The sequence below is a fragment of the Zea mays genome, chromosome 7 (assembly GCF_902167145.1).
Source record: "Zea mays cultivar B73 chromosome 7, Zm-B73-REFERENCE-NAM-5.0, whole genome shotgun sequence".
NCBI lineage: Eukaryota > Viridiplantae > Streptophyta > Magnoliopsida > Poales > Poaceae > Zea > Zea mays.
The window spans coordinates 71,232,633-71,250,038 of record NC_050102.1 but is presented as its reverse complement, the minus strand read 5'-3'; the positions used below and the strand labels follow the sequence as shown (position 1 = coordinate 71,250,038).

Here is a 17,406-nt window from a genome sequence, read left to right as displayed (position 1 = left end):
ATTCTTGACATCATCTGACACATCTCTCCACTGTCGTATTGTTATGTCAAGATTATCTCTAACTAAAAACCCAAGTGCATTCCGGAACTTAGGTAGTGCCTCTTCTGGAGCTAGGGGCTGACCTTTCGGGCTCACGTCTGAGATTTTGTATGTTTTGTCGGGAAACTTGTTCAGCCCCCTGTCACCTCTTTTTCGATCGCTCTGCTTCCTTTTCCTTGATGTCTCGGTTGTTGTCTTGGTTTGTTCCGGTGCGTCTTGGGTCGGCTCCGGTACGTCTTCGTATCGTGCCACGGCTTCTTTGAGTATCGCACGAAATTCAGACACGACCTCCTATTCATGTAATAAAATGCACAAGAGATCATGCATGTGAAATCAGTAGGGTACACATACGAAGCTAAAGATGCGTACTTTTACCTCAGCTTCTCGTGGATCATAAGTAGGGTCACGTTGCAACTCACGGAGAGTGGCCCTATCTATGCTAGTGGTAGGAAAAGGGTCGCTAGGCGTTTCATATCCTTCACTGCTGGATTGTTCTTGAGCAACACTCTTGTCCATGTGCTCGGGCACTAATCCTTGGTCCTTGATCGGAGAACTCATTGAGCTATATATATACAAATACATAAGCAATAATTAAATACATATTAACACATATTAACGTAAGCAATAATTAAATTCATATTAACAAATACCCTAAACCCTTAACCCTAACCCTAACCCAAAACCCGAACCCTTAACCCTAACCCTAACCCTAAACCCTAACCCTCTCTTCCCTCTCCCTCTCCTTCCTCTCCCTCTCCCTCCTCTCTCTTCCCTCTCCCTCTCCCTCCTCTCTCTTCCCTCTCCCTCTCCTTCCTCTCTCTTCCTCCCTCTCGGCGGCGGCGCGTGCCCTAGGGTTTACTAAACGCGGCGGCGGCGGCTGCCGGCACGGTAGACGGTGGCGGTACGGCAGAAGAGGGGAAAGAGAAAAAACCTGACGGCGGTGCGGGGGCGGGAATGGCGGCGTGGGGACGGGCGCGGGGACGATCGCCGGCGAAACCCTCGGGGTCGAAATCCAGCAGCCTGACGGCGTCTTGAAGTGAACTGGCGCCAGGGGACTTGTAAATTTTTCGGCTCCCGCGCGCCACCCTTTATATAGGCGCCATTTCTACTGGTGGTTGACAACGAGAACCGCCAGTAGAAATGGCTTCCACAGACTGTAGAAGCCATTTCTACTGGCGGTTGACAACGAGAACCGCCAGTAGAAACTATTTCTACTGGCGGTTGTCATAGAGAACCGCCAGTAGAAATGGCTTCTACAGTCTGTGGAAACCATTTCTACTAGCGGTTCTCTATGACAACCGCCAGTAGAAATTGTTTTTTATTATTATTTAACATAGTTTTTTATATATTGTTTTACTTCACTTTTTATATATTATATTAAGTATACTTTTATATATTGTTTAGTATACTTTTACCTCTCTCCATCCCCTCTCTCTCTCCTCTCTCTCCATCCTCTCTCTCCCTCTACCTCTCCTCTCTTTCCATCCTCTCTCTCCTCTCCACTCTCTCTCCCCTCTCCCTCTCCATCCTCTCTCTCCTCTCCACTCTCTCTCCCCTCTCCCTCTCCATCCTCTCTCTCCTCTCCACTCTCTCTCCCCTCTCCCTCTCCATCCTCTCTCTCCATCCCCTCTCTCTCTCCTCTCTCTCCATCCTCTCCTCTCTTTCCATCCTCTCTCTCCTCTCCACTCTCTCTCCCCTCTCCCTCTCCATCCTCTCTCTCCTCTCCACTCTCTCTCCCCTCTCCCTCTCCATCCTCTCTCTCCATCCCCTCTCTCTCTCCTCTCTCTCCATCCTCTCCTCTCTTTCCATCCTCTCTCTCTCCTCTCCACTCTCTCTCCCCTCTCCCTCTCCATCCTCTCTCTCCTCTCCACTCTCTCTCCCCTCTCCCTCTCCATCCTCTCTCTCCATCCCCTCTCTCTCTCCTCTCTCTCCATCCTCTCTCTCTCCTCTCTCTCCATCCTCTCTCTCCTCTCCCTCTCCTCTCTCTCCTCTCTCTCTCCCTCTCCTCTCTCTCCATTTACCTCACTCCTCTCTATAAAGTCAATAGAAAGTCATGTAAAATTGTAAATGGTAGCCACGAAAATTGAATGAAGACAATTACATGCTTCGGTTTGTCGCTAACAATAATCAATTACATGACAAGTCCTAACAATAATCAATTACATGACAAGTATATAATCTAGGAAGCTATTGTTCTGCCTTGTCCATCGTGGCGTACCCAGGGCAACGAATTGCGTGGGATGCTTCGCTCAACGTTCCTTATCTTGGTTGGATGGTCTATGAAAAGAGACATGTCGTTGAACTGGTTAAAATCCTCTAAATCAGATACACCATCAACTCCTATAGCTTGTTGTTTTCAAGGAAAAACTACATGCTTCGGTTTGTCGGTGCTTTTCTTCTCATTGTTAGAAATGATCTGTTCAGCATAGAAGACCTGTGCAGCATGATTAGCAAGGATCCATGGGTCATCTTTGTAACCTACCTTACTTAGATCAAGAACTCTGACCCCATAGTTGTCTACCGTGACTTGTTTGTCTTCAACCCATTGACATCGGAAAACCGAGATCTGAAATGTACCATAGTCTAGTTCCCATATGTCCTCAATAAAGCCAAAATATGTAATAATCTCACCAGTTTCATCATCTATGGCCTCGCATCGAACACCACTGTTTTGTGACATGCTCTTTTTGTCCTTGGACTTGGTACAAAATGTGAATCCACTAATGTCATAGGTTTGCCATGTTGTGACCTGGCGTGATGGTCCAGATGCCAAGCCCTTGATGGTTTGTTCTTCTATTGTTTCTCCACGTGGAATGTCCTTCACCATTAGCCATGTGTTGAACTGCTGCTTATGTTGCTTCATTACCCAATCATCCGTATGCCCAGGATTTTGCTCGCGAAGCTCATTGATGTGTTGTTGGATAAATGGCTCCATTATCGTTAGCTGATGTAGGATGCTCTGATGTGCCTCAAGTACTATATTGTAATCCGGTGGGATGAAAGATTTCCGTCCCATCCTCCCGCTTCCATACAGTCTACCCTCGTGTCGTGACGGAGGCAGACCTATTGCAACCTGGTCTTTTAGGATACTATTGCAGAATGGACCTCCGGACTCAATGGCCTCTTCGGTACAGTACCCCTCTATCATGGATGCCTCGGGACGAGCACGGGTTGATACATAGCCATTCAGTATTGACATGAAACGCTCATACGTCCACATTTCATGCAAGTACATAGGACCCAATGCCTCTATTTGTGGCACCAAGTGCACCACAAGGTGCACCATAATATCAAAGAACGATGGAGGGAAACACATCTCAAACTGTGATATTGTCTCCACTGCGAATTCCTGAAGAGATGCCAACTCATCACGGCCAATTACCTTTTGTGAAATCCTGTTGAAAAAGTAGCACAACCGTGTGATTGCCATCTTTAAAAACAAAGGATTTATAGCCCTGATGGCAATAGGTAGGAATGTAGTCAACATGACATGGCAATCATGTGAGTTGTAGTTGGTGATTGTCAGGTCTTTCATTGACACAATACTCCGTATGCTAGAGCAGAATCCGGATGGGACTTTCAAATTCTTGAGCCAAACACACATCGCATGTTTCTCATCTACATTGAGATTGTAGCTTGCTGCTGGGAGATGGTACTTCCCATTTTCTTGAAGAACGGGATGTAGTTCCTTTTTTATGCCTAAATCTACCAAGTCCATGCGTGAATTGAGCCCTTCTTTTGTTTTGCCCTTTATGTCTAGCAAGGTGCCCATTATGCTTTCAAACACGTTCTTCTGAACGTGCATACCATCGATCGCATGCCACACATCTAACTCTTTCCAGTAAGGCAAGTACTCGAAGAAAATAGACTTCTTCTTGAATATAGCCCCCGAAGCTGGTTTGGCATCCTTCCTTGTTTTTCCGTCTTTTGTCTTCTTCCCGAAAACAAACTTGATATTCCTGACTATTTCAAAAACTCTATGACCTCTATTGTTACCCGATGGAGCAGTAGAATGTAGTTCACCATTATTGTCGAAGTACTTATCCATCTTTCGCATGCAGTACCTGTGTCCTTCCAATAAAAAGCGTTTGTGCCTCATGTAAACTATCTTCCTAGATGCAGCAAGGGATACGTAAGCAGTTCCATCAATGCATACTGTGCAACCAACCTTTCCCTTAAACTGGCCTGATAATGTGAATAGAGCAGGGTAATCGTTGATCGTAACAAAAAGAATTGCTCTCAACGTGAATGAACCTTTACGATACTCATCCAACATTTGAACACCCGTTTCCCACAATATTTTCATATCCTTCATTAAGGGCTCCAAAAATACATCCATGTCAACTCCAGGTTGTGTAGGTCCAGAAATAAGGATGGTTAGCAAAATGTACTTCCGTTTCTGCATCAACCATGGAGGAAGGTTGTATATGGTGAGGATCACCGGCCATGTGCTATGCTTGCTGCTCCTCTCAGTAAATGGGTTCATTCCATCAGTACTTAGTGCGAACCTAACATTTCTCGGTTCATCGGCAAAGTCTCGGTGGTTGTCATTGAAATCTTGCCACTGCTTCCCATCGGCTGGATGTCGAAGCTTCCCATCGTTTTTGTGCTCATCAGAAGCATGCCAGCTCATAAGTCTGGCATCCTTAGGATTAGCGAACAAACACCTCAATCGATCGACGACGGGGAGGTACCACATCACCAAAGCAGGAATCTTTTTGAGCGCATAATAGTCTACTTCTTTTTCTTTGCTCGTGGATTTTGAAGTCTTTTTTTGGGCTTTCTTTCGCTTCTTCCCTTTAGACACGGATGCAACACACTCTTCCTCTCGATAGTCTTTATTCGTCTTGTACCTACTTGCACCGCACTTTGGGCAGCTCTCCAAGTCTTTATAATCATCACCTCGATAAAGGATACAGTGATTTCTACACGCGTGGATCTTCTCCACACCCATAGTGAGCAGACTGATTAGTTTCTTTGCATAGTACGTGTTAGCAGGCACATTGTTCTCCTTTGGAAGCATGTCTGCGATAATACTCAAGAACGCATCGAAGCCAGCATCAGACACACCATATTTAGCTTTTAACATCAACAGCTTTAGCACAGACCGGAGCGTCGTGAACTCTTTGGTACAACCCTTAGACTCGTCGTACAAAGGCTCTTCTGCTGCCTTCTTCAGGGACTCCATACCTTTCATTAAGAACATCGATTGATCTGTATGACGACGTAACATTGCCTCTAGCAACTCTGCATCTTCCTCATCCATAACACTTGGCAGAACATGAGGTCTATCATGTTCATTTCCTCCAGCGTAACCATGATCAGTAACATTTTGCACTACATGTTCGCTCTGTGGAAGAGGTTGGTGTGTCTCGTGAACGAACTGAAATCTGTCGTCGATGTTCTCAGGGTTTCTAGTCGTATAAGGCGAAGAGCTACCCTCTCCATGCTTTGTCCAAATTGTGTAATCCTTCATAAATCCTCGGCATACCAGATGAGATATGATTTGTTCTGTGTCATTAAATACAGCAGCATTTTTGCAGTCCATGCATGGACAATATATGTGTTTTGTCTTTGTTCTCCAAGCATGGTTCGTAGCGACATCAATAAACCTATGGACCTCGGATATGTATGATGGATCTAGCCTTGATAAGTTATACATCCAGGATGTCCTCTCCATCACCACCTGTAAAAAAGTAACATAAACACACAAGAACCAACCTTTCTTAGCAACCTTCTTCCAAAAAATAAAGATAAACCCCCCCCCCCCCTTGTATTTTGTGAAATCTGGCCCTCTAATGGAAGTTGGGCTGCGAGCTATAGTTCTTGTCGGGAAGGATGAAGGGGTGAAACCCTATATCCAAAATGTGGCTAAATTTAAGGAAAATGAACAAAAATTGGTAAGAGGAACATAAAACCAAACTTTCCTAGCCATACTCTTCTCTCTAACACATGGTGAAGGCCTAGTTCCAAAATTGAGCAAAGATGAACAATAATTGGCAATTAAAACATAATTAAACCAACCTTTCATAGCAACTAATAAAAATAATCTTAATTACCAAACCTATCTTCTTCTCTCTCCACACAACACATGAACCATTCATTAAACAACTTAATATGTCATGGATAAACTGATTTGAGAACTAAACATGAAAAAGGAGAGAGGATAGACAAAATCTAACCATATTAAACAACTTTATTTGAGGGAATAGAGCAAAAATGTGGCTAAAATGTGGCTAAAATTGAGAGAGGACACACTCTCTCTCAAATGGTGAAACCCTAGATCCAAAATGTGGCTAAAATTGAGCAAAAATGAATAAAAATTGACATTAGCAACATAAACCAACCTTTCTTAGCAATCTTCTTCCAAAAAATGAAGATCAAAACCTCTCCCCATGTATTTTGTGAATTCTGGACCTCCAAAATCGCCTCCAATGGAAGTTGGCTGCGAGCATACAGTTTACTGTAGGGGGAAGAAGAGGGGTATTTATAACAGACAGTTCACTGGCGGTTGGCTTTAAAAACCGCCAGTGGAAACCTATTTCCACTGGCGGTTATCTTAACACAACCGCCAGTGGAAATATGATGTTTCCACTGGCGGTTGTGTTAAGATAACCGCAAGTGGAAATCAATTTTCACTGGCGGTTGGTGTTACACAACCGCCAGTGGAAACATCCTATTTCCACTGGCGGTTGTGTTAAGATAACCGCCAGTGGAAATAGGTTTCCACTGGCGGTTTTTAAAGCCGGGCCCACCTGTTTCTTTCACTGACGTTTGATAACGGAAACCGCCAGTGAAAAGTTGAACGTGCCGCAGGCTTTGAGCTCTTTTCTACTAGTGCTTATTCCAATTTTAAGTGGTATTGAAGTGATCGGTATAAATTTTAATGACATTAAAGAGATTTGTTTTAAATGGAACTAATGGTGTTAGCTTTAAGCTAACGTCAATAGTATTAAGAGATTAAAATTTAAATTGAATGGTATTGAAATAAATTTTATAGTTTGGATGACATTGAATAGATTTTCTGATAAACAAAGCCCAGATTGTGCCGGCCGGTCGCGTGCGGTGGTGGAGAACAGATGGCTAAGCCAACGATGCGCAAGCAAATACTGGATTATTTGTTCAACGACTGGTCACTGGCTTTGTCTTCTTTTCTCACCTACTTTTATTCACCTTACCTATTGGAAACATCCATCCGTCGTTCCCTTCCTGTATACGCTACTGCATGATAATCATCCATCCGTCCTCCGTGACCACGAGCATTTTCAGCTGTCAAAGCATCTGGGGGTTTCTTTTATTCCTTGTGAGTATATATCATATGCCATCAAGCTTGTTCCATTCAAGGACGGATTATAGTGGAAAGCTAGTATATGTTACAAATTAATACAGCAAGATTATCGTCTGCTATTATCATCTGAGCTCGGTGCACTGTCCCTTGCAATAAAAAGTGGAGTATCTGCCATTGCCCACTGCTAGATTAAACGTGTACTCAACCCTCCATTCAAGGACGGATTTTGGTGGGTGGCTTGTGCGCCATAAATACCCCACATCAGGAGCCTCTTTTGGTGCGCGCGCTGTCACTCTAGCGTGTCTTTCTCCCCTTCCTGCTTTCCCTCTCCAGCTCTCATACACAAACACACGGAGCTAGCAGCACGGATCGAGAGAACAATGGAGGAAACAAGCAGGATCCCTGGGTACTTCAAGAACAAGGGCATCCTGATCACGGGCGCAACAGGCTTCCTTGGAAAGAGTAAGCATGTATGCGTGCATGCATGTCTCTGTTTCATACATGCATTGTGCTCACCTTGAGGTCTCTCTCTGCCGTCATGTCTTGTTGCAGTCCTCGTGGAGAAGATACTGAGGGTCCAGCCGGACGTAAAGAGGATCTACCTCCCCGTGCGTGCGCCGGATGCTGCATCAGCCAAGAAACGGGTGGAGACTGAGGTGATGGCTTCTAGCAACGGCATGATCTCACTCTGTACTAGTTCTGTTAATTTCTGTTTGGGGTTTTTGTTCTCTTTCACTTGGTTTGCGTTTAGTTCCGAAGTACGGTAGAACCGAGCCGCTCCGCTCTCAATTTGTTCTTGTTTTAATTAATTTCATATAGGATGAACTGGTTTTAAAAATAAAAAATTGTACTTAAATGTTGAACCATTTGATTAGACAGAGCCGCTCCTAGGACTGAGCCGTTCGGTTCTATCCCAAGTAGCTTGAGAACCAAACGCTACCTTATTTTCATGTAACCATAGTGCCGAAGTAAGCACATGCATTTTCTTCTTTAATTTATCTATATATATATATATATATATATATATATATATATATATATATATATATATATATATATATATATATATATATATATATATACATTTGCGGTACAATAAAGTAAGATGCGTTCTAGTCTACATGTGGTACAGTCTAATTAACATTATAAATGCTACTCCAGATGTGTGTACTATGTACAGGATAATTGGTACATTTGCGGCGATATATCGGGTACCTGTCCACATGCATATGCAAGCTTTCGCTCGCATGTTGCTACTCCCATCCGATACATCGCAAACATATTTATTAGGTGACCTATCTGATTTTTTTGAACGAAAAAAAACACTAGCTTGTGTATATCTCTTCTATTCTCTACCTCTACTGTATTAAATTACAAATTTTCCTCATTTCACGATGCTAGCTAGTACTGCAGCCGCCGCTGTTTGTACAGTATATTTGCCTCTTCATTGTCTCTTCACGTGGCAGCCGAATGGCTTGATCGTGCTCACCCATATTTAAATAGTAAAAATTCTAAAATTATATATAATGAGATTCTAACCATAGTTGTTGGCCTATAATGCATGTTCACAGCTACCTAGTGAACATAACACATATATTCTTGTATGTTTTATATTCTATGGACACTTTACTTTGTATTTTGGTGTAGCAGTGTTGACGCACTAACCATGGCATAAAAAGGTGACCAAAGCATTACTGCTGAAAGTCAGAACAAACTATTGACAATCAATCATTATTTATGCGGCTGTTTCTGCTACTGTTAATGAAAGCATATTCAAATCATTTGTGTCACTGTAACATAGATAATACACACGCACACCAACGCAAAAGGTAAAGGAACAAAATGCCCTTAGAAAAATAGAAAAGTACATATATATAGAGATATTGAGAAAAAAATGTTGTATATATATTGAGAAAAAAAAGATGTTGTATTAGAAGAGAAATTTGTATTAGAAAGTGAGAATGATAATTGTTTTACAATAAATTTTGAATGCTATAAAGTTAAGGTGTTATATACAGTTTTTAAAAGTGGTCATTAGGATTTCGTGCTCTGATCTATGTGCAAAGGTGCGTATTTTGTGATGGCTGACTACTGGTAATGGTATATATCAAAGTTAGATCAGTATTAGGCTGCCAATTCCGATAACAACTCTACAATATTCCTTAGGGCAGCTCCAAAGGTACCTATTAGCAAGTTCATTGCGTATTATTTCGTATTTTAATGAACTCTAAATCAAGAGGTAAGCTTATACACGTCTCAGAATCACATGAGTGTCATATGAGACTATTCATATTACGAGCTATGTACTAAAAGTTAGCATTGTTAAAAAAGAAAGTTCGGTTAATTTAGAGCAAGTTTAATAATAGAGTCAACCATTGATTCTTGTAGTCTGTTATTTAGTCTATTCGTATAGTGGTTAGATTTTCAATATTAATGTAGGACCTCACTTGTTTCTGTTCTTTGTCAAGCCGGCTTGTAAGTTCATAGCTCTGTTTCTCTTTTCTCTCCTCTTTTCTGTATTCGATCTCAGTATTTAGTCAGTTAATAGTCTCTTATTATACTACTCCTTAGAGACAAGAAATGAAGTATAGCCTACCTAGAAACCTGCAATCAAGCATGAATCAAGTTACTACAGATCAGCCAGGGCCTTTTGAAGCTGTCTTCAGCACCTTTCTCGTCTTACCTGTTATCTTACCTTCTATTTTAAAATAGACTTTATAAACAATGTTGCTTACATTAAAAAAATATTGTTTTTTATGACCTTATACACCTGAGAGAACCTGAGTGCTGCAGCTGTATGCTTCTAAAAGTGTTGTTTACCACTGCTGGAGCGCTAGTAGAGTTATGGCGTGAGTAGAGAGTGGGCTGGTGGTAGGTTTGGCCAGGAGCAACGAGTAATTGCATGCCTCGGCACTTGCACTGCATGCCCAATCAATGTGCAGCATCATGCACTGCCTGCTGCCGCAGCCTGCTGCTTGACGCGTGCTTGCCGGGAAAACGGTGTGCTGGTCTGCTGGGGAAGCGAAGCCCATCCTACTAGGTACAGTAGCTATTAAAGCATGTATAATTTAGGGCATGTATAATTTATGTATTGAGCTGTATATTTCAGTGTGTCTAATAGAGTAAATATAAAAACTCAAGACATGTATCTTAAATTTGCTTCAAACAAGGTTTGTAATATTTCTCAATTTTATTTAAAGTTGACGCATATATACTTATCCCGTTTCAAAAATACATATCAAGGAGTCAACAGATTTTATGTTTGATCAAATATATATAATATATATTAATATTTATGATACCAAATCAATATCACTAGATGAATCATATTGTATTTTTTAGGCACGTTTGAGAGCAAGGGGAATAGAGAGCTAAAATAATCGTCTTGCTATTTAAAATTGAATAGTAAAATGATTTTAGCACATCCCATCCACTGGCTCATAAACAAGCCTTTATAGTATATCAATTTAAAGATATAAATGCTAATATTATTCTCTTAAATGTCTAGTGAAATTTAAAAATGTTTGCTCCTCGGATGTGCACGAGAAGTATTGCAAAACTGAATGTGTTGTTTGTTTCGTTTTAATTGGGATAGATGTATTCCCTCCGTCAAGTAAGGGCTATTTTGGTGGAGCATGGGGGAGGAATCCCCTAGCTATCCCTCATTGATCCCCTCTATTTTCGGTCCACCAAATCAGTACTAAAGAGTGTCACAGACTCTTCCGATGTCGACCAAATATATGTATAAAAAATATTTGTAGTACAAAATTAGTTTATTAGATAAATCTATAAATATATATTTTATAATAAATTTGTTTGGAGATATAAATATGTTGCTAACATTTTTTATAAATCTAGACAGTGATATATATATATATATATATATATATATATATATATATATATATAAGCACCCCCCATTAAAGGCAACTGCATTATAAACCCCCGTCGTGGTAGAACAGTGTCGTAAGTCGTAACCATAAAAGGAACTGTTTGCGTGTGCAGAAAGAACCATGCAAGTCACCAATGCAAGGGGGGGCCCGCTAGGTAGCGGTCGGCCAAAGTTGAATGCTCGATCTGTGTCACTGTGGACCAACAGATCCGTCATCTGTGTCTGTCTACTATACACGAACTTATAACCACGGGCGAAGCACCTGTTATGGCGCCCACTATATTTTGGTGCAAAATATTTTTGTAGATATAAAATTGTTTCTTTATAAATAGAGGTGCATTCGCAACTTAGTAGTAGTGACATTGTGTTCAAAACATGAGTTCAAACGACAGGTAAGGCATTGCAATGTCATTTTAATTTATTTTCGTTTTTTTTGGTACTTTAAACGTTTGATGTTGTGTTTTGGTTTTTCAATTTGTTTCCTTTTTTTATTCATCTTCCACCACTGCTTATGGCACCGGAAATTTTCAGTTTCTGACGTTTCAGTTTCACGCGCCTAGACCATAGGACACAGAAATTGGACCATAGGACACCCTGCAGGATCCATCTCTCCTATATATCCATGTGGGCCCATCAAGTCTTTGGTGGTGCACAAGAGGCTAATCACCAGCAGACACTGCATTGGCATGCAGGTGATCGGGAAGGAGCTGTTTGGGCTTCTCCGAGAGACGCACGGCAAGAGGTTCCACTCCTTCATCGAGGAGAAGGTGGTCCCGTTGGCCGGCGACATCATCCACGAGAACCTGGGCGTGGAGGGGCCCCAGCTGAGGCGGATGACTCGGGAGCTCAACGTCATCGTCAATGGAGCTGCCACAACAAACTTCTACGAGAGGTACACGTATTCTGTTCTGAAAATGGATCCACCACCTACGTATACTATTCTCAATGTACGTACGTACGTACGTACTGTACTTCAGGTACGACGTGGCCCTGGACGTGAACGTGATGGGAGTGAAGCATATCTGCCAGTTGGCCAAGCAGTGCCCCAATCTGGAGGTCGTCCTCCATGTGTCCACGGGTAGGTACCCTACAGTGTAGTAGTTGGTTTTTTCTAGCCGACGACGACGACCGAAACTGTAATCGCGCGCGGCCATATATATGTATTGTAGCCTATGTGGTGGGGGAGAAGCAGGGGATGATCCTGGAGCGGGCGTTCAAGCAGGGCGAGACCCTGCGGATGGAGACGGAGCTGGACATGGACGCCGAGCTGCGGGTGGCCAGGGACTACCAGCAGCAGGTCGCCGGGGACGACGCCGAGCAGAAGAACGAGAGGAAGGCCATGAAGGAGCTGGGCCTCGCCAGGGCCCGGGAGTTGGGCTGGCCCAACACGTACGTCTTCACCAAGGCGCTAGGGGAGATGATGCTGGCGCGGGAGCTGGGCGGCGTCGTCCCCGCCGTGATCGTGCGGCCCAGCATCATCACAAGCATCCATAAGGAGCCGCTGCCGGGGTGGATGGAAGGGACCAGGACCATCGACGCCATCCTCATTGGCTACGCCAAGCAGAGCCTCTCCTGCTTCCTAGCCGACCTCCAGCTCACCATGGACGTGGTGTGTATTCGCTGTGCTCACCATGCATGGGAGCGGTACGTAACGTACGACACTGATGCATGGCCGCGTACAACGTGCAGATCCCCGGGGACATGGTGGTGAACGCGATGATGGCCGCGACGGTGGCGCACGCGTCCGCCCCCGGCGGCCACAAGGAGGAGTCGCCGACGGTGTACCACGCGACGTCTTCCCTCCGCAACCCTGCGCCGTACGCGGTGCTGTACCGGACGGGAATCCGCTACTTCTGCGACCACCCGCGCGTGGGCAAGGACGGCCGCCCCGTGCGTACCCGCAAGGTGCACTTCTTCGGCACCGTCGCAGCCTTCACCGCCTACATGCTGCTCCGCTACAGGCTGCCGCTGGAGCTTCTGCGCCTGCTCAGCCTCCTCTCCGGCGGCCTCCTCTTCTCGCGCCTCTACGCCGACCTGGACCGCAAGTACAGGTTCGTCATGCATCTCGTCGACCTCTACGGGCCCTTCGCGCTCTTCAAGGGCATCTTCGACGACGCCAACATGGAGAGACTCAGGATGGCCATGCCTGTCGCCGACCGGCTGGAGTTCAACTTCGACCCAAACACCATCGACTGGGACGACTACTTCTACAAGATCCACATTCCAGGGGTCATGAAGTACGTCCTCAAGTAGCAGCTACATGCACTGATCGCCGTCGTTCGTACTACCTACATGTACATCATGATCCATCCAGATTAGTACTATTAATTAATTAAATCCACCAATTGGCGCGCGTTTGTATACACATTGCTATATATTGTTGCTACGCTCGACGTGGATCCCACCCATCCTCTCTATTCCTCATCAAAATGTATCCAGTTATTAGCAGCTCTGCTTTAGCTACCACTACGTACTTCTGCTCTGGCTTGTTTATTTAGTGTTAATTTAGCAGGACCTGATGATGATATACTCATCCTGTGTGTTGTCATGTCAGTCACTGTTGGTTAATTGATTATACTTAAGCAGGTCGTTGCATAATCATTGTGGAGACCTTCATTCCAAAGATAGTTCTCCTATATATATACAACATGCATTTTTGTGGTTCTTTCTTGGCGACCAGGTCAGATCGGCCTCGTCTTGAGAAACCTTATGTGTCTACCTTTGTCTATGTATGGTGTGCTCATGTGAATGATTGACACTTATACAGAGAAGCTCTATGGTGGCGGTTCTAAAGTTATTTGCACTGGCGTTTTTTAGTGCCGTCAGTGCTAGGGGTTAGTGAAAATCGGCATTTTAACTGCCGGTTGTTTTAGAACCGCTAGTGAAAACGCTATTTTCATTGACGGTTGGTTAAGACAACCGTCGATGGAAATAGAATTTCATTGGCAGTTTGTGTCACAACCCAACCAAGTTATCGAGCCCACATACACCAATACTTGCCTTCAAGGCCTCGTATAGATATGTAAGTGAATCAGATAACTTACTCGGGGTGCCGAGTTTCGATGAACTCGTTCACTTCCAAGGATCATTCACCCGTAGTTGCAAATATTACAATAATCAGATATGAACATAAACTTTAAACACAGGAGTTGAGCGGAACACTTTACAATAAGATAATATACATTAACAAACTTTTCAGTATACAAACCAAGTAGTATTTATTATTACTTGCCCGAGATAGAGTCAAAGTGCTAACTTATTACAACACTTGGGAAGAAGTCATCTTTCCACAGCACACACATAATAAACATAATTAAAAGGTCTCCAGATTGAGCTTAACAGAACTCATAGGTGTTAATAGCATCTCCTACAACAACATATGGAATAAAACCATGAGTACGCAATTACTCAGCAAGACTGACCCGACTAACGAAAAGACTCTCAAGGGTATGCTGGTTTGTTGGGAAGCAAAGTAAAGCTTATCAAATTTCAAAGACTTGGTTTTGCAGAAAAGCTTACTAATTGTGGATCCTTATGCCAAACTTTTACTTCACAATTAAGTACTTTTCCTGAATCTAGATTGGCCTAATCTAGATCATACACTTGTCCTACACTAGCTTCATTTTAGCATCTTTAGTTTCACTTGTTATCTACGATGTAGGGCCGTGATCCAGTCTTCATATACGAAAAGTAACGGCGATCCAAATCGATTAATACATAGTTGGGGATCTCCAACCACACGACATATGTAGCACTTAACCCTTGCATATGTCAACTCGCACCCGGGTTTCTTAAGACCAGAATGGGTCCCCACCAACCGAGAGCTCAGTACCCCACCATCCAACCTCTTGCCAGGTGGATACACGATACTCTCGCCATCTCTCCATTTCCATTGTGGGCCGACCTTTCTGGTATTGGTCCAGACGAGGCTAAGCTTACCCTTGACGAGGCATGTGGCCAGCTAAAAGGTCCTAGATCAGCAAGCCTACTTTCGTTACGGTCCTTAATCGACACAAACGAGTGACCATTCCTGCTCAACGTCTGGTCTCAATTTAAACCATTTCTAAAAAAACCTGGTACCTGTCAGAGGTACCCTGCTGAAATGATGAAGTCATCAAGGCTTTTGATACCTTCATCATTCCAAGCCCTTTTTCTTTGTAAGAACATGATTCATACATCAAAATATTTTGTTCTCAGTCTATAAGCATACTAAGCACATCTAGCTTTTCAAATCAGGTATCAAGGATGATAATCAATAGTTCAAGGAAGTTATGCAGCAAGGGTTTAGGCATTCAATTCCTATCACCTAATGCCGCATATAAGTGATAAAGGTTTTGAAACACAAGGAATTTGATAAATGCACCGGGGCTTGCCTTGATAAGGAGGAGAGTCAGGCTCTTCAACTAGGATATTGTAGTTGGCAGCAAACCCTACTGGAGCACCTTCAAGTAGACCTTCAGGAACAACTTCAGTTGGAGAAGCTTTAGATGTAGGAACGGGCTCCTCTTCCACTTCCACTTCAAATTCTTCTTCTGGTGTTCTACAAGTCAATCACAAGTATATGAATGCTCTTGTAATGATATGCTATGCAACTCTCACTTAGGGTGAGGTGGAAGGCTTAAATACTCTTAATTAAACATATAGTGATTATACTTTTAGTTCTAGGTTACCTAATGTTGGCTTAACGCGATCAAACTAAACTTACCTCAGAAAAACAGAGAACTACATATTTTAAAGCTTGTCAACCTTGATGTTTACTATTTTGTATGATTTAAGTTTTATCTAACCCTATATAGTACTTCAAGGTTTAGGGTTTTAATTACCCATATTTAGCTAGTTTATGGTTCTCTAAGCTAATCGACTCCAAACATGCTTAGCTTTTTACCAGAGGATATTCTAAGGGTAAATAAGTTTTCCACAAATTTTTATTATTTTTTGTATTATGGTTTTATTTCTAAAATTCTTTTAAGCCTTCTAAGGGTACTTTTATAAGAAAATCTTGGAGCAGTATTGGGCTGAAATCCATCCTAGCGACCCACTGCTTGCCAGAAACTGCGCCCACGACCTAGACTGGCGGTTGTAATACTCAAAATTGTATAAAAGCATTATATGGAGATTTCCCTATTTTATGTGCCACATTGCATCATAAAAAGAGCATCCAAGTGATTGAGAGTGATTACATTACAAAATAAATGATATCAAAATACAATAAAATGCATCATGTTGGAGTTTTATTGTTTGTGCATTTAATAAAATGATAATGTTGATAATAATAATAAAATAATAATTCTAAAGGTTGAATTGAATCCCTAAATTAAACTCTGGGGTTTGGAAAATAAGAAAAAGAGAAATGTTATAAAAATATATATATATATAAAATAGATATTCCTAAACTTAGATATTCTTAAACTTATTACTGTTAACTATACAAACATAGTGTAAATGATAAGCCATAAAAGTTTGAATTTAAACTTGGATTCAAATTGGATTTTGAAAATGAAGAAAATAGAAAGAAAAATAAAAAGAAAAAGGATAAAATGCCTTATGGGCCGGCCTCTACTCATTTTAGCCCAGCAGAACAACTCACCCGCGCAGTCCACCACTCACCATCGGCGCCGACATTAGGGCCCCACCTGTCTGTCCCTCGCGCTCGCGCCTCCACTGAACGTTTGCCCCCGCACTCGGTCGCCTACACGTGGGGCCCCCATGTCGGGAGCTTCTTCTCCGAATAACCCGGGCGCGGATCCATCTCCTGGGCCACCTCCGCCGCGGTGGCTGAACCGCTTATCCGCGTCTCACGCTCGCGCGTGGGTATATAGATGCGTGGGCGCCCCTGGTCATACCCTTATCCTCGAAATTGCTGGAGAATTTCCACTGGCCGTGAACCCGTAGGTCTAGCAAGCCGCGCCGCCAGTGAAATCGATCCCCGCCGACCTTCCCTCCTCTTCGTGTGGCCGGATGCGTGCGTCGGTACCCGGTGGCCCTGTTCGAGCTCGCGTGGCGTGCTGAGCAACCCCGAATCGGGGGGGATTTCTCGCCGGAGTGCGCGACAGGGCGGAACACCCTCCTCTTCGTGGTCGGCTCGCCTGCGCGGACGATACTCGGTAAGAAAACCCACCATTCTGTTCGCCTTTACCTCAGCAATGCGTTACATCGGTAGATTAGAGGAATAAAGTTGTTAGGGAGG

The 17,406-nt window shown here is 43.3% G+C and overlaps 1 protein-coding gene across 1 annotated transcript; it reads left to right on the top strand.

Moving 5' to 3' along the window:
* Positions 1 to 7,527: 7,527 nt before the first annotated feature.
* Positions 7,528 to 13,684, top strand: LOC100501369 (Fatty acyl-CoA reductase 1). Its single transcript, NM_001196109.1, has 6 exons — positions 7,528 to 7,789; positions 7,880 to 7,983; positions 11,912 to 12,111; positions 12,197 to 12,297; positions 12,389 to 12,828; positions 12,909 to 13,684. Exons 1-6 carry the CDS (start codon positions 7,708 to 7,710, stop codon positions 13,470 to 13,472), a joined length of 1,491 nt encoding a protein of 496 aa, NP_001183038.1. The 5' UTR covers positions 7,528 to 7,707; the 3' UTR covers positions 13,473 to 13,684.
* The last annotated feature ends 3,722 nt before the right edge of the window (positions 13,685 to 17,406 follow it).